Source organism: Topomyia yanbarensis, chromosome 1 (assembly GCF_030247195.1).
Source record: "Topomyia yanbarensis strain Yona2022 chromosome 1, ASM3024719v1, whole genome shotgun sequence".
Lineage (NCBI taxonomy): Eukaryota > Metazoa > Arthropoda > Insecta > Diptera > Culicidae > Topomyia > Topomyia yanbarensis.
The window spans coordinates 151,471,458-151,489,497 of NC_080670.1; the positions used below are offsets into that span (position 1 = coordinate 151,471,458).

Genomic DNA, 18,040 nt, shown 5'->3' on the forward strand with positions numbered 1-18,040 from the left:
TAGCTAGTTTTCCGGCTCCAATGCATTAAAATGGTTCTAATTAGAATCGGTTGTGTCACTGAGCCGGAATAGTAACTAGAATTAGTCAGAATTCCGGCTTATTTTCCTGGGCTGGGGATTGAAATCAGTGCTGCCATTTCTATATACGTATTGGTACCATCAAAAAATCCGAAAGGTCTGTCAAAACTGTGAACTAGATAAAATTGGCAACCCTAGTCGTTTCCGTAGCAACTGTTACATCAAAATATTCGCCAAAACAACGCAAACGAAAGAAATAAGGCGAAGCGTTGGAGTTTTATTTTAAATTTTCCTAGAAACAAGAATATTCAGGGAGTTTCCAGTAAAACGCGTTCAATGAATTCACACTTTATTTCCTTCTTTAAAATTAACGGTGTTCCGATTCTTCCACCACTGGTACGAGAATTCTTATGGAGACAAGAAATTTAGTGCTTACCTTTTTGATTTTAGATTACTCCTGAAATCCGAGCGGAAACAATTCGGTATCGCCAATGCGCACAAGATGTTGAACATAGAATTCAGGAATCAAAAAAGGTATCGAAATCTACTGAGCAAACCGAAGCAGAACCTCTGAAACTGGCTCAACAGAAAACCGCAATTCATCCGGGCGAACCGTTTTCAATATCACGCAGAAATTCATTTACAATAGAGTTAACAAATTCTGGTGTTTCCACTTTGCTCGAAAAATCGCCTGATCTTGATAAAGATGTTCATAATAAGTCCTATCACTCAGAAGAGGAACCATCACAACCACGACTGATTAGATCGAATTCATACACTTTAGAAAGTCCTAGTCCATTGCTGATGAAGCATATGCATAACCAATGCCTGAATATTAAAAGTACAAATTCGTTGGAAGAAATATCCAAAGAATGTTCCAAACAACACATTAAACGGTTGGATTTCGAAAGTGAGGCTCAACAACTTGTTCGAGTAACAACACCTAAGCCTGCTGGTAAACCAAAATGGACAACTTCCAAAAAAGTACCGGTCAAATCAGCCACACCACTAAAAAAATACAAAAGTCCGTACGAATCATCTTCGAAACCAAACATTAAAATTCCTACAAAGACAAAAACTAAAGTTCCACGAAAAGAAGTTACGGTAATATTGCAAGAAATACTGTAACATTGTAAGAAATAATGTTATTATAAACTAAATGTTTACTTTTTACAGAACGTACGGGACAAGAACGAACAATTGATTAGTACTTGTCAACGACACATTAAAGAAATTCAGGATGAACACGACCAGCGGTTGATGGAGCTTTTGAAACGCCAACAAGATGAGCAACATGAACTCCAGGAAAGTTTTCATCGTCAGCAGGAAGAGTTAACAAAAAAGCTAGTTCCTACAAAAGTGGATCAGATTCATACTTCTACACCGGTGTTTACAAGTCCTAATGAATCGACATTAGAAGAAGTCCAATACGTGCCTCCATCGTTTAAAACGCTGAATATAAGTTCAAAGCAATTCGTTCATAATGATTCCCAATCCAGTATAAGTAACTTGTCAAGTCAAACACTGTTTGTTTCTTCAAATTCCAGTCAATCAAGTGGAGACTTTGAAGACTCGAATGAAATGTACAAGACCTGCGAAAACAATAGTAGCAGTAATCGTTTAGAAGGGCATGATCATTTTAAATTAGACGGCATACGAAGTTATATAGAAACTATTGGACAATCAATACAGGACAAAGATCTTCAGGAGCTTAGCCAATTCCGGAAATTGGACGATCGGCTGAATGATCAGAGTCGAGTGTATCACCACGCTGCCAGTTTAATAAACGCCTACGCTAGGGGCTACCTTACACGAAGACTTTTTCAGACAGAACGCGTGCAGAAGGTGGTTGAAATCATCCGTGATACTCTTCTTTTCATTTTGGATATGCATCACGAAAATCCGACAACTCGCCGGATACGAAGTCCGGCTGATATACAGTTGAAGAGAACTCTTGTACACCAGTTGACGTCAGCCTGTAATCAGTTGCATCGAATTTTCATTGAGTCTACCGTTAAACAGCGTATGGAAATCATATGCGAAGATCGAGAAAAAATGAGACGTAAACTGGTAGGACGTCCCAGAACGTCCAGCTCGGTTGAATCGAATAGATCGGCGCATTCTAAATCGAGTCACAAACAGTATCGCAAGCTTCAGATGTGTTCATTGTGAGTATTAAATTGGATTGTTTGCATCGCAATTTTAAACTTTGCACTTTTCACGCTTTGCATGGATATATTTGCTTTCGCTTGATGAAGATATTCCGTAAATATTGAAGGAGCCGCAACCAGCACCTTGAATGACGATGACGACCAAGAGGATTTTCATCAGGATATATTAAACAGAAAAAGTACATTCCAGTGCAAGCCGGCTGCTGAGCTGGATTTTAGCATAGTTTCGACTCGGTCATCGCCTGCATCGCTTTCGCGCATCTCAGATAAACAACTGCTGAAGACTTCACCGACTCTGTCTGCTACTGTCGTCACGCGCCTTGTGAGCGAAGTTAGGAGAGCAGTCTCCTCAACTAATGCCGTCACCTATCAACCCAAAACAAGTATACGTGCAAAAACCTCTGACACTACGTTTGCCGGTAGGCCGCGTCACAGAACAAGCTGGGAACAAGGATATTAAAGAATTTATCACTAACAGCAATAAGGTATCTTATAGATTAACCATGTATTTTCATAAAAAATGTTTAAATTAAAATGTACTTCGGTATTTCATTTCTGTCAGTGCTATTACAATTCAGACGATAGAGTTCAAAATAATGAATATTTGGAATAAGTCACATTTCGTACGAAACTACTGTACTGTTCACATCTTACAGTTTTTGTAGGGATTCATGTTTTTCAGCTGCTCAGGTTCGTAGCGCACCCGAATGGGCGGCATTGCAGGGGTCATCTCGATGATGGCTGGATCGTGAATATATTTTTGATCAATTGATTTATTATTTATGGGCACATTGGAGACAAGATGCCTTGGGGTAAACTCCTTTTCTCTGTGATCCAAGTAGTGTTCGCGTTTATAATTTCCGACAGTTCTCAATAATGGCAACACAGGCCTCCCTTTTCCCTTGGAGTCGGTTATCAGTTCTTCTGCATAGTTTATGAAATGTCTGTTTTCCTTTTCAGCACTGTTTCGCATGTACTGAAGCTCGGCTCGTGTATCGGATTCAACGTTTTCGCGCGTTCTGCGTTCTTCTATTTGATCGAGCAACAATTTGCGATGAGCATGAGTTTTGATAGTTTTGTTCGTTACTTTGCGCTGATCAAAGCCGAACGTTACATCAACATTTTTCAGTCGGTCTGCCATTTCTTTGCGCTCAAGGACCTTCTGTTCTGCAATTCTAGCTTTTTGCCAATTCATTTCATCTAAGTGTGCTTGAATTCGAGCTGCTTTCTGTTGTTTATCAGATTCAATTTTTTTGCGTTCCCTTTCATCAGCCACCGCTACTTTCTGCTGGATTGCTTTTTCGCGATTTTTCTCTTCCGCCGCCAGAAGCTGATTCTGACGTATGATATCATCTTGTAGGAGTTGGGTGTTATCCCTAAATTTATGTTTAGTTACATGAATCTCTTTCATTTTATCAGCGATTGCCTTTTGTCCGTCATTGTAAATCTGATTCAATGTATCCTCGATACCTGATTCACGCTTCAATCTTTCCTCTCGTTCTTGCGCCATTCTCATAGCTTCCAAAGCATGTTGCCTTCGCATTTCCTTATTCTTTTCATACATTTTTTTCTCCTTCTCTACTTGTCGTTTAACCTCATCTTCCAAAGCTTCGTTCTGTTTGCGTTCCTGGTCGATCATAAAAGTACGGTCCAGTTTCTGATCCCTACGATCGTTTTCGATTTTTTCTTTGAGTTCCTTTTTGTAGCAATCAAACCTTTTGCGGTCTTCCATGTAACGCTCTGCTTGCGTCTTTATCCACCGGTTCGCCTGCGCAATATCTTGCTGGTCCAGTTCTTTACGGCGCTGGTTCATCTGAATTTCCCGGTCGGCTTTAAACTTGCGTTGATACTCACGTGCTTTCAGTACTTCACAAAATTTGGCAGCACTTTCCAGTACTCTTGGGCCTTCCTTTTCCTTTTGAATAACCTCTTCAGCTTTCTGAATCAGCTCCTTTCGTTGTATTTCGTCGGAGATTTTAAGTTCACGATAGTGTATTTCATCTAGAAAACGGTATCGAAAAATGATTTGTTAAATTGTCTTTTGTGTGTATTTTTATTATGATGTGCAGATAGAATTTTGAATTTTATATTTATCGCGAAGCGCTCTTGTCATATTTCGGCATTTTATAGCGTTTTATCGGTGCTAAACCGTTGTAGTACAAAAAGGAGATAGACTGATAGCCGTAAGCTCAAACGCGTACTAACTATTTTTAAACCGGACTAACTTTTAAACCGGCCTAAACTATTTGGTAAGCTTTAACCCAACGATGCTGTCATTTATATGGCTGCGTTCTGATCTGCGATACACGACAATGTTAAAAAAGCAACAAATTCATGTTAAAGAAAATGAGTAAATTAGACTACATGGAGAATTGTTTTTATGTCGATATTTTCTGGCAGTAAAATAGCTTTTCTTCGTCATATGTCTCGTTCCATAGCGTGTGAGAACCATTTTGTCAACATGTAACTGATATGTTTCTGAACTTAGAACTTTAACTTGGTGGATAGTTTATAGTTGGCCTATGATGTACAGCATTTTGTAGTGACATAATATTTAATGCGCAAAAGAAAATAAGTTTGAAGTGGTTGAACCATCGTGAAATATTTCAATTTGAATTCAAAATGAACTGTGAATATCATTCTAATTGAACACGATACCTGTCGACACGGGAAGAGGGGGGAATATTTATATTCACTTCGAGCTAATTTTCACAAGTTTGGAATAAATATCAATTATAAATAAAGGTTAGATCACACTCTGTGAATTAAAATTGTACACGTTTTTTTCAGCGAAGCTTAAATAAAAAGTAAACAAATGTCAAACAAAAAATTGACAGAATGATCATTTTAAATTCACAAGTGTTATATTTCACATTGTTGATTGCCTATTTCTATAATGCACCAATGCAGATTGGAACGATTTTATTTGCTAAAAAAATGTCTACGATTTTATAAATAAACAGTAATGAAAGTTTTGAGCATCCTAGCAATATATTTTTACGAACAAATATATTGGTCGCCGTTGCGTTCGCAATCAATTTTAAAATATTTTTATTTGGATGTTTTATGTGAGTTTATTCATATAGGAAAAATGCGTATAATTAAAATCTTTTATTTAATCTTTGCTTAGGGTATTTATGGAGTTACTTTGTAAGCAGTTGACATTCTGATTCAATTTGAGAACTGGTAGTGAAAATAAGAAAATTTATAAAATAGTGCATTTTACGATCTACATCCGATTGTCATTTATTTGGATCTATCCAATAAAGAAAAACTAATTTTTTTCGTTGTTCACTTTCTTTGATGTGTGAACGTCAGATATATGTGCAATAATTCGTGATAACATGTTATTGATTTATATTACGGAATAAAATGATCCCACTTATTCTCACAGCGATATGTAAAAGAAAATAATCAAAACAATTCTTATTGCAGTTTTGATTCTAATTCGCAAAAACAACTTTGATCTGAATATGCGATAATGGATTCGATTTATCCAAATGCTCTCCTGTAACTCTTCGATGAGCAATTGGAATCAAGCGTGTAGAGAGAAGGAAAGAAGAGAGAAATAAAAAATACAGGTAAATATAGAGCACTCTAGTTAGAGTGCGCCCAAGACGCGTTTGACGTATCCAAACGAGCAGAAATCTGACGTATTTCTATTGTGAATACGTCAAATTTCATGTTCGTTTGGATACGTCATGGCCTCTTGGCCACACTCTGAATAGAGTGCTCTAGGTAAATATAGTTCGACGGTGCTTGTCTTTCCTACCTGTTAAAACTGGCTTTATTGCGAGCAAAGAGAGCCATATTGATCCAGAAGAAAGCCGAAGAGAGGATTGAAAATAACGAAGTATGTGCAAGAGGAGCATGTCATATTTTTGTCTTTTTCCGGTAACATGATGCTGCCATTTGCATTACTGCGTTCTGGTCGGCAATACACGGCAATGTTAAAAACCGCAGAATAAGGTTAATAGAAAATTCACTGTTTATGCAATTTAATAGTCTGATGTATTTATATTTTTAAAATAATTTTGGAATCCTCAATTTAGCTTAAACAAAGTAACATTAGAATTATTTAAGATTCAAATGGCTAATACTACGTTCACACACCAAGTAAAAACGTGTTTTAACGCTATCTCGATGACATTTTTCTTGTTGCTAATTATTAAAACATGTTTTAACTCTGTAGTGTGAACATGGTATACAACGTTATTTCGCTATTTTGCTAATAATGGTGTATACTATCGTGAACGTTACAGAATTGTATTGGTAGTCTCTAGCCACTCCAAGGATTGAAAAAGCTTCTCTAACATTAAATTTAGTAGTCAGACAGTTCAGCCAAATCTGACTATTTCAAATTAAATCAAATGGTTACAGAACAATAATGGAAGCTTGCCTTTTTTAGAATCGTTTGTATTAGTTGCTGTTCTGCAGCACATTAAAAAGCCAAAAACAATTATTTATTTGCACATAATTTGATAATTATGTGGTCATTGGAAAAGAAAACTGACATTTTATACTGGTGGGGTTTATTATACCATCCTACCCAACTACTCCACTAACCATGTATATAGAATTTGGCAGACCTACTTTGCTGAAAATGAAGTAATTCAAATTATTAGCACGATTACCTAATCAATGCTGAAATACCAAAAGTTCAGTAATTGAGCTGAGAATTTGACAACTTCAAAAGCTGATTTTCAACGACGTAAATCTGTCAAATGGGTTAAATCCAAATTGCTGAGCTTTCAACATCTTGTATAATAAATTACAATTAATTACTTCCTATAGTCTGCAATCTGTCTGATAATCAATTGACAGATATAATTTAACAAATTGAACCTGATACTTGATGCAGACAGTGAATCTTCAGGAGGCACCTCGACAAAATGCGGTGTAAACCGTAACTCAAAATTTCCTGGACCAATCGTACTGAATTTTGCACAGTTTTTATTCTTCACATCATTGCCCAGGTAACTACAAAAGCTTTTTGCAAAATGCTTGATATTATTATTTTTCCATTAGCATTTTCATCGTGTTTTAGCACTTTGGCTTCAAAGTGCTACGAAAAGTTCGAAAATCGACCAAGAAATAAAAGCTCCATTAGTTTCTTGTGGAGTGATGTTAAAAACAACTGTGCAAATGTATCAACGATTGGTCCTGCAGAATTTGAGTTATGGTGTACACCGCAAAACCAGTTTTCGACGTGCCACCTGACTGAATAGACAATATTTGCATCGAAAAAAATTAAGGAATCCAATTTTTGGCCGATAATACTTTACACAACCCCCTTAAGCTTCGACACGATTTAGGCGATTCTTCCGCATTCAACTTTTTGTGTCATTTTTCCAAGTCATTAGTCCAGTCTCAGCTTTCACAACTAATTTCAAACCCTTTGCATTTCTGTTCTATCACTAAGAATTAAACGACAAATTGTTCTACAGTGGAAATGCTAATCGTCCAAGATCTGATGAAAAATTATAAATAGTGAAACAATATAAGCAATCTTCGATGTTATTTAAATAACGATCAAAATGAGAATATTTGTAGCAGATTGTTTGCCGTCATAGTGTTACTTAGGTTGTATGGCATGGCTTTATTTACAATCTTTTATTTAATCTTAGTTTGGATTCTTTCGAAAGCAGTAAATTATAAGAAAACTTCCACTTGCTTATTGTGTTCTTTGTGAGAAGATATAAGTAGAAAAGAGTACACAGTGTGATTATATATTCTTTTCTTTTCCTCTAGATAAACTAACTAAAAAATTGTGGGTATATTAAACAGCTTCACTCATTTTGATAGCCATAAGTACACTAACAAACGAAAACAATTTTTATTTAATGCAGCTTTGCATCCAATTTTAAATTTTCGTTCTACGGTTTGTTTCAAAATGATTCGACTTCTGCTAACCTGCAATATAACTCTTCGACATGGCATTTTCAAATGAGCGTGCAGCACCTTATGGATAGGACGATAAAGAATATCAAAAAAATGACATTTAAAACTCGATTATACCTGTTTTTCGTACGGGATAAACCTTGCTTACTTGCCCTCATATGTTTTGTGTGCGACATGGGCCATAATATTGCACATAAAGGTCGAAAAGTTGATTCAAATTATTGAGATGTATGCAAGAGGAATATGGCGCCCCTTTACACTGTTTTCATTTGGCTTCAGGATGCAGCCATTTCTGCGATGACAGGTACTAACGTCTTAGACCGGACTAAACTGAGGCCTAAAATCAAAGATAGTACCGTGCGGCGGTACCAACAAGCTTCAAGCTTACCGCTATGAGAGTGCTGCAGCTCATGTAGAATTAGTTGTAACGCAAGCCACCTTGATGAATGGCGGATCCAGAAACAGTAGGCGTTGAAGAGTAAGGAACTAACTCCCTTGAGAAGTATTTACAACAGACGCGCGAACTTTAAGAGTAAATTAATGAGACTGGCACTGGATCAAACATTCGTATTGCTACTAGAGGCTCAGTCTTTAGAACCAAGAAATTGACTCTAAGCAACAGTCAAATATATCTTTGAGAACGGATAGCAACGACCGAGCGATTGATGCTTCGTTTGTGTCTGGAGTCGACGAAGCGAAATGGGTGGAATAGTTTCCGACTGACAATTCACAATATCAGCATGAATCACATCGAAAGGTATCGAGGGACCCAATATTCCAGGCAGACGAAATTTCACTGGTCTCGGTGTGCAAATGAAGAACCAGTCGCTGGGCGGAGGTCAACCCCGTAGGGTCGCCTGTGAATCAATTAGCTGCTAGACAGATCTGGTCAAAGAAATTACCGATATTTTCGGGTGCACCAGAAGAATGGCCGTTATTTTACAACAGCTACGTATCCGTTAACGATGTGTGTGGTTTCACCGACATCGAAAACCTCATTCGACTTCGTGAGTGTTTGCAAAAGCCAGCGAGAGAAGCGGTTGTAACGAGATTATTGTTTCCGCGTAATAGTCTACAATCAATTCTTTGATACTCCGAAGCGACTATACGAAAGACCAGAGCTACTGGTAGAAAATTGCTAGCGAAAGTCCGGTGTGTTGAGGCACCAAAACCAGAAGGACAGGACACCTAACGCTATCAAAAGAGCTAGTTGATAAGCTTCCACGCGAGTTACCACAATGGCGCAATCAAAGGGAGAGTAAGCAAGAAAAGGGCAAGTCGTGAGAAAGGAGGTCATCTGCATACCCACAGCGACTCAGTAGAGGCGGAAAAGGTGAGAATAGAGAAAACGACTTGTTCGATATGCGTAAAATCACAAGATCTGGAATTGCGAGAAGTTCAAACCGTTGAAAAGTTGAGGCTCTACAAAGTTTGCTTGTTTGACAACGTAAAATGGCTGTGCTGGTCTAGGTACCGTTTGAAGCATCATCCACTTCTCAACCGAGGAACATCAGTGATAATATCAATAATCTCAGAGTGCCACATGGTCAAACTCGTAGTCAGTGCTCTTCAGAGTAGTGCCAGTTACGCTGCACAACGGAAACGGGTAGCTACGGGACATACGCCTTTCTTGGCAACGGTTTGTCGCTCACGCAAATAGAGCAGAGTATGCCACGATTTCTCGAAGTTGGAGGGGAACCGGAACTACTTCAGCTGAAGTGGACTTCAGACGTCGTCCGAAACGAATGCGACTCAAGAATGAGATTTGAAATCTCGGGGAAAGGATAACGGATACGGTATGCTCTGCAGGACGTCCACACGAAGCAAAGCCTGCCCTTTGAAAAATTTAATCAATGCCTCCCGCACTGCAAGGACTTCCTGTCTCGTCGTACTGCGATGCAGTGCCGAAAGTTTAATGGGTCTGCAGAATCTCGAGCTGCTTGCTCTTTTGGAAAGTCGTGTCGGAAAGGTTGTTGACCCGATAGCAGTCCGAAGTTTGCTGGGATGGACAATGTATGGATCAATAGGAGAAGGGGCCTCGCAAAACTTCGTCAACAAACATGAATGTAGTTGTGAATCTGATCTCGAACTAAACGAGATGGTCCAACAACGTTTTGGCACAGAGAACAGACATCCATGTTTGAACAAAAATATTAAAAAACCGTGTGTAAACATTTGAATTAATATAGGATAAACACTAGCGCCGCCAAACCAACTTATCCCAACTTTGCGTTGAAAAGCTTAGAAGCTAATTTGATCAGAAATCCAGGGGTGCGGGATAATATTAACCAACATATTTCAGAATACATCCAGAAACGTTACGCACACAAAGCATCAAAAACAGAGCTTGCAGACGCGAATGCATTCGGGATTTGGTATCTATCATTGAACGTAATTCAGCAACCTCGAAGGCTGAAAAAGAAGCGACTTGTTTGGGATGCTGCTGGTCGAGTGAAAGGTGTGTCGCTAAACTCCCAGCATCTGAAAGGACCCGATCTTCTCACGACACTGCTCAGCGGTTTTTCTTTTGTTTCGATCCGGATAAGCCAGCTAATGGCTACGTTATGAATGTAACCACATTCGGGGTGACATGCTCACCACGCTCAAAAAATGAAAAAAAAAAAAGGGAAAAATGTGGAAGAGTTTGCGGAGCTGTATCCTGAAGCTGTGAAGGCCATCATCACTAAAACCAACTTCGGCACTGCGGACTCAGCAATGGAGGCATCAACTCGAACGGTGCAAGTGAAAACTGTCCACAGCTATACAGCGTTCGAGACGAGCAGCAGTCGCGAAGTTCTGGAGATATTTGGAGAAAACAGCGTTCATCAAGTCCCTCTGGTTTGTTTGCATCAAAGAACAGATATGGGACCGTAACAACGAAATTTTCTTGATCTCTGCCGGCATGCGAGAAACTTTGGAACCATACATCTTAGAAGAAGGAAGACCGACCAAACGGATAGCTCTGCGTTGCATGAGTCTATTCGACCCACTTGGACTCTAAGCCCCTTACCTAATACACGGTCGTATGCTGATCCAGGATACTTGGCGCTCTGGTATTTTGTGGAATGAAGAAATCGATCCGGGTTTTGAGAAACGTAGGACGAAGCGGGTTACGGATATGCAGCAATATTTCCGAGCGGTTAACAATGGCACTGTGCAGTGTTCCCTAGTGATGGCCAAAAGTAATGTAACGCAATTGAAAAAACTCTCAATCCCGAGAATGAAGTTACAAACCAGAACGAGAGCGCGATTGACGTAGTCCGTTAGCGTCAGCCACACACTCAACATTACCAGCCTGTGCACAGACTCGATAACAGGCTTTTCGTGGATCCGTTCGGATTACAGACTATATAAGCTGTACGTAACCCATTGCTCCGGCGAAATACAGTATAAAACCACTCCACAGGACTAGCATTGAATACCGACAAAAGAAAACGTAGCTGATGCATTAAAAAGCAGGGAAATGATACGGATCCTGATTCCAATGGAAGGTGGTTCAGCGCGCCCTTATTCCTGAATCCTCCTGAGGAGGACTGGCTGAAGCAGATGCAGATTCCAGCTGATACTGTTGAAGAACTCCGGCCACTATACGTTCTACATCACATTTCCTTACCAAAACAGCCGCTGGACGCCATCTCTAAGAAACATCTCTAAGTGAAATATTTTGGCTCGCGCCGTAGCTCAAGCATTCCGGCTCATTTCTAACTGCCAGACGCGAATGAAGGACTTATCAGCGTAAACAGTATCTGCAACAACGGATCAGCCCCGACTCATAAAGCACTCCATGTCGGCGGTGAAAGTACCCTTACGACAGCAGGAGTACTTGAGGGCAAAACAGTTTTTGAGGTGAGTAGACCAGAGTGAATTTTACTCTGATGAGATGAAAACATTGCAGAGCAATTGAGACCTACCACTCGGTGAACAGAAGATGATGACGAATCTAGAAAACTTTACAAGAATTCAACGTTTGCCGACCAGTTCGGCGTGCTTTGAGTTGACGGTTGAACAGCAAACGCTGAGTTCGAGCCACTTGACGCTCGATTTCCGATTATTTTGCCGATGCAACACCATGTTGCTTCTCGAATCCTGGATCACCACCATCGTTAGCTAGACCACGCAGGAAATGAGATGATGGTGAACGAGCAGCGACAGCGATGTGAAGTGAGACAAATCTGATCTGCGGTTGGAAATGCCATTGAAAGCTGGCAGAGGTGCAACATAAATAAATGTGAGAAGAAAGCTCTCAGAATGACTCTGCTTCCTGAGCAACGGTTGAAATCACACGCTCGACCGTTCAGCTACGTTGGCCTGGATTACACGGAGCCATATGAGGTTAGTGTAGGAAGAATAAAAGAAAAGAGATACGTAGCTGTGCTTCCATGTCTGGTGGTTCTGGTTCCATCTAGAGGTCGCCCATAGTCTCTCTACCGACTCGTGCGTGATGGTTATTCGTTGCTTTACCCGCCGCCGGGGATCAACGGTTGCGATATTCTCGGACAACGGTACTAATTCGATTGTCGGGACCAGCTGAGGCTGCCAACTGATCTAGGGACAGCGATGCGAATTAGCTCTATGCGATCTCAATATCTAGCAGACACGATCTGAGATCGATGGTGGAAGGAGTACTATCCGACCATGAACAAACAAGTAAAATGGCTAGCTGATACAAGCTGATACAGCGAAAGTTGGCGATATCGTTCATGTTACCGAAGGAACCTGAAGAAATTGGATGCGCGGACGGATCGAAGAGTGATCAGTGCATCAGATGCCAGAGTTCGGCAGGCGATTGCGGAGACGGCTTCAGGGAGGCTGAAAAGGCCGGTAGTAAAACTGGCTGTAATGGAAGGTGATGGTGGTGAACCCAACACATGTCGTGGAGCGTCCCATTTGGATTCACGGGGTGGGGGATGTTCTGGCAACCAGAAACAATAAAGCGAAGCACGTGGCGGTGACAGACCAATAAATTTAATAGAAAACGTGGCAAGCTGGGATTTGTGCAATAAATCTCAATTCTCAACAACGATCTTTGAACCCTGTTTTGGACCTGGTGAAAGAAAAGCAACTAGATAAGAATAGTTAATTTACACTTAAGCTCTTCGGACATAACCCCAAAATACTGCATGGTTTTTGTTTTAGTGTGTTGAAAATAATGCCGCAGATACTGTTAGAGCGAAACCTATTTTCTCGGTGCAAGCATAATTGTAAGCCGACCACCTTTTCCCTACTGTTAATACTAATGCAGATAAATTCTTTTAGCTTTAAACAGTCGCTATGAACACGCGCTGTTGTAAGGATCATCCGAAATATATTCCAACAACCCAAAAGTTATTGAGTAAGAAAAAACTCACCGATCTTTAGAAAAAATGTTAATGGTCTCGAGAAATCTAGCACAATATACTACTCACCCTCCTCGATTTTTTCCTGTTGCTTCCTCAGTCTTTCCGACTCCTTCTTCTCTCGTATGTTCTGTACGGTGTTTTCCCATTGTTTCGTCATGGCCAAAGATTCATTCTTAAGGTATTCCTTAAACTCCGTTTCATTCATTTTTCTATCGAACGCGGCAGTCGTTTGGGGATGACTCCGGGCTCCATCAGCATTCGCCAATAATTTATTCCATTTTGTTGCGGATAAAAGCATAGCTTTCCGTCCTGCGTTGAGTGAGCCTGCTATAGCTGCTGAGGCCGGCACATAACACGGCTGGAGAGACTGTGGTTCCACCGGCTGATACAGTTCTTTGATCATGATAATAGCGAATTTCGACTAGAACCCAAACTGAACACGGCACGATTAACAAAGGCAATGAAAATTTTCACTTCAAAAATATCAACGCTTGCTATGATCCGGTTAGAAAAAACGGCAAAACTTGATCTCGTGTTTCGATTATTTATAAGCAACGACAACAAATCTAGTTGATGTCATGGCAACGCACAAAGGGCTATTAAATACAAAAAATGCTGTCAACTTTTAAAGCCAACTTGTACCTAATAGGTATATCACTATCACCATTAAACATTTTGTTAGAATTGATTTGGTGGATAGTGGTTTTCAAAACATCACTCGTCAAGTAGTTGGAATATATTTCCAATTTACATGTATTTCTGAGGTAAATAATTCCAATGTCTATTTTCGGCCAAATATTTTCATGAATGAATCATGCTTCAAAGATTTTCTATTTTTCAGCACAATCGCAATTGTAAACTCGATACGTACAGTACAAACAGATGGGGGTAAGACATAATAGTGACCGCCAAATCAAATATTTCGAATTGTATAACTATAACTGTGCAAGGGCATAACGATTTACATAATTGCGTCAGTATATTCACATAAATTAAGCTTAGAAACTAATCCGTTAAGTTGAATTACTTTGCGGGTTGCTTTCGTTTTATTTCGTTAACAGAACATAGGAGTAAGAAATATATGTTGCAGCACCGCATATGAAAAGCCATTCCTCAAATCCACAGTTGATCCGTTAATTCTATGTAAGCAAACGTCCCTGTGCAATTTCATAAATCATTTTCTGTCGGAAATACGGCATATGTTGCTGGCTGAAACCGATTTCACGGTTTCTAGATTCGTGTTCTGCGAACATACAGCTAAACACACCACAATCGCTTCCGTTCATTTGCCGGGGACAATCGCGAATGTGCTCTTTCGTGAAGTCGCTGGTATTGAACGGTTTCTTTCGCTTATCCAGTGATTCGTCTTTAAGGTACTGCTCTAACGCATCCAATACTGGCTTGTTCGGTGTGCCCATTGAATCGTAATAGCGTATGGATTGATTCTTCAGATCAATTATTGCCATACACCAATGTACGCGTCCTACATGTACCGGCACCGGAATTATGTCGTACGTGAAAATATCAACCTTTCTAGTCCATCGTTTCAGGCCGGCATGACCGGATGCGAGTAGTTTCGGTATGAAAAATGTGTTCATGGCGTACACACGCGGGAAGTCTTCATTAGCGCGCAGTTCGCTTCGTTCGATCAACAGGTTCATATAGAAGTTGATGACCTCGTCGTTGAGCCAGTTGTCGCCAATCAGTGTAGCCAAATCGTTGCGGGTAATGCTAATGTTAAATTTACTGATGATTACCTGTAAACATACCATGATAATAACATAAAACATGAGAACCGTTTCAATCTAATCTTATTATTCCTACCTCGGAACTGGGACCACCATACAGTGATCGCTTAATTGCGCTCTGATGTTCATCAGTCAACTCAGGATAGCTATCTTCCTCTTCCGGTTCTTCCTCATCCAGTACAATCGTATCAAATTTGAGCATAAAGTCGCCCAGTTTACGCTCAAACGTACCTTCATACTGCTGAGTGTTTTTCTTCAACTCCTTTAAACTAAAATCAGGGGGAAAGTGTTTACTGTGATAATGTTGTCGAATATCATCGATTGGCTTAAGAATGCTGCTGAACAAGAGTTCATTAAGTGAGTTTACATGATGGCATTTTGAACAGCAACCGAGGAGGCAAAAAGGAAAAAAGAGCTCATAGTAGCAGCATTTTAATTTTACAATAGATACTCACTTCTCGCGTTCCTGTGCGATTAAACTTTTCCTTTGGGTGGAGTTGCTATTATACTTTCGCTGAACATTTTCAACAATGTCTTCGCGAAACTTACTGTTCGTTTGAAGCTTCTCGCGTAATGTATTGACTGGATCGACTGTAGGTGCTGGGACACTGAAACAATAAATTCGGTATAAAATGAACGAATTAACAGAAAGCCAAATGTATCACATTTTTCCCAACATGTGTGCTGTGACATTTTTTATATTTGCGAAGAATTTGTCAATAAAATAACCGAAACACAGAGCCAAGAATAAAAAAATTCTCAAAATTCGATTAAAATTAATCATTGCTTTACAGTGATTACTGCGATTGGAATAGAATGTTTAAAAACGTGGTTACATTAACTTCATTGATCCTAGGGGTTTTTCATTGAAAAACCCCGGGGCGGTGGATTGCACTGGTGTTGCATTTTCTAGCAGAAGAGCAGGCCACTAGACGTGTTTCATTCCCACTTCTGCTAGAAAGTACAAAACCAGTGCAATCCACCGCCCCAGTGTTTTTCAATGAAAAACGACACTAGTTTGCATGCAGTCACACGATTTTGACCTTAAAATGAAAGAAAACTTACGCTGTTTCATCATTCGCCACGTTATACTGGGACAGATCCATAGTAGTGAAAAGACTTGTGCGTTTTTTCCTTCCTTCCGTGTCACTTTCTTCCATTGATAGATCAATAACCGGAATCGAACGTATCGTACTAGAAGATGGCACCAGTTTCTGATGCTGGTAGTGTCCATCTCCCTGACTGGCATTCAGCGCTGTGGACGAAGATAGATTGAAGTCATCTGCTAAAAGAAGAGAGTTTTTCCGTGTACTAGTGGTAGCATTTTTGTTCGGTTCCTCTGGAGAATACAGATTCGGCAGCAAACGCTTCAGCAGTGCACGATAGTTATTCATCTCGTCCAAATTGTAGGTCTGTGCGATAATCGAATTACGCTTTGTCGGCTGTGTTTGCGATGGTTGGGCTGTAAATTTAAACGGTCTCTTGAAAACTTCCTGGCGTTGGTGGTCACTGGAATTTCCGTTGACCATCTGAGTTCTGATCGGGAAAAGCGAAGGTATTGGTGCAGCCAACGGTTTCAGTTTGGCCAGTGGGGGTGGACGACGCATGTTTGCCACTGTACTTGCTACACCTTGGGCTTTGCTACCTGGCTGACTCTTCTGCTGGCGATTGATCCAATCCAAGTCATCTTCATCATCAGAGAATTCAATATCGGCAAACTCTAGACGTGTTTTCCCTGCGCTTCCGCCGAAATACGCACTCTGTTGAACGGTGTTTTCCGTTCCCGCCATTGATTTGTGACTATACTGCGTGTGCCTCAATCTATCCGTGAGAGACTCCGATTTGGAATGCAAATCTACGAAGACACAAAACAAATGTTATTGACCAAAGATCCTATGCAAAAAAATCAATTCATAAACAAGTATAAATAACGGTATGTCAGACTATTGTCTAAACTAGCGGTATAAAAATTGCATGTTTGCATATCGTCGATTGGAACGCATTAAAGGAACCGTATATTACAAAAATGCCGTTCCGGCACATACCATTACTCAGAGGCGTCGAAATAAGTATAGGGAAGTCATCCGCTACTCGACGATACTTAGCGAAATGGGTTGATGCTTCCGCCGATTCGTTGCTGCTGAAAAACGCAATGAGGAAAGGGAAATTTGCTGTTGATGAATATTGTTGGGGATGTTCGCCGGTCAAAAACCGGGTGAGTTTTTCATGGTATTAGTAAAGCTTGTGGTCCAAAAATGACAACGGCTTACCTTTTTCGCTTACGACCTTGCAAATATTGCTTGATACGACAAACCAACGATGACATCGACATTCCGAAGATCCTTCGATGATACTGCCGAGTTTTAGAAAGGGAAAAAATCTAAGAATCCGCAATGCAAAGCGTACACGAGTGACAGATTCTTATAACACATACAGGCAAAAACGGGACACGCACTTTTTCTACAGCTTACCAAATTTTGGAAGCACGTCGCTAATAAAAATACTCTACACTTTTCAATTTCGTTTGCGAAATTTATAACTATAACCCATTATACCGTGTAAAACCAACAGAATGTAGTCTCTCGGAACAAGCACTTTTTGTGAAAGTTGTAAATTTGCGAAACAAACGCTGTTAGACGTGCAGCAGACGACGCGAAAATGTTCCTTTTTCGTCTGACTGATGAAAAGACGAGGGAAATTTCAAAGCGGCCAGAGCTGCCAAATTAATAAATTATTCATTGCCACACTGAAAAAAAGTTCATAAAATATCCTTTAGAATTTCCCTTTACCCAGAGAAGTTGTTTCAAAATCGTTCAATACGGGTCTAACGATGGACGTCTGTTGAACCAGTTATTTAGACGTT

General features: G+C 40.0%; 3 protein-coding genes across 12 annotated transcripts; 1 reads left to right on the top strand and 2 right to left on the bottom strand.

The window, feature by feature from the left end:
* Positions 1–217: 217 nt before the first annotated feature.
* Positions 218–2,724, top strand: LOC131677356 (centriolar coiled-coil protein of 110 kDa). 2 transcript variants are annotated; one of them, XM_058957117.1, is made up of 4 exons: positions 218–414; positions 469–1,122; positions 1,195–2,186; positions 2,277–2,724. In XM_058957117.1, the coding sequence occupies exons 1-4, from the start codon at positions 355–357 to the stop codon at positions 2,647–2,649; spliced, it is 2,079 nt and encodes a 692-aa protein (XP_058813100.1). In that variant the 5' UTR covers positions 218–354; the 3' UTR covers positions 2,650–2,724. The 2 variants fall into 2 exon arrangements, with proteins under 2 accessions (XP_058813100.1, XP_058813106.1); XM_058957123.1 differs by having other exon boundaries at positions 2,297–2,468.
* Positions 2,676–14,012, bottom strand: LOC131677407 (golgin subfamily A member 6-like protein 26). The gene is made up of 2 exons (XM_058957216.1): positions 13,496–14,012; positions 2,676–4,190 (listed from the first exon to the last, which is right to left on the bottom strand). Exons 1-2 carry the CDS (start codon positions 13,830–13,832, stop codon positions 2,833–2,835), a joined length of 1,695 nt encoding a protein of 564 aa, XP_058813199.1. The 5' UTR covers positions 13,833–14,012; the 3' UTR covers positions 2,676–2,832.
* Positions 14,013–14,442: 430 nt separating this feature from the next.
* LOC131677370 (sentrin-specific protease 1-like) lies at positions 14,443–17,853 on the bottom strand. Of its 9 annotated transcripts, none has more exons than XM_058957172.1 (7): positions 17,649–17,853; positions 17,448–17,530; positions 17,223–17,314; positions 16,243–17,032; positions 15,633–15,785; positions 15,254–15,512; positions 14,443–15,186 (listed from the first exon to the last, which is right to left on the bottom strand). In XM_058957172.1, the coding sequence occupies exons 2-7, from the start codon at positions 17,507–17,509 to the stop codon at positions 14,569–14,571; spliced, it is 1,974 nt and encodes a 657-aa protein (XP_058813155.1). In that variant the 5' UTR covers positions 17,510–17,530; positions 17,649–17,853; the 3' UTR covers positions 14,443–14,568. The 9 variants fall into 9 exon arrangements, with proteins under 9 accessions (XP_058813155.1, XP_058813130.1, XP_058813163.1 ...); XM_058957147.1 differs by having other exon boundaries at positions 17,223–17,317; XM_058957180.1 differs by having other exon boundaries at positions 17,633–17,853.
* Between the last annotated feature and the right edge of the window lie 187 nt (positions 17,854–18,040).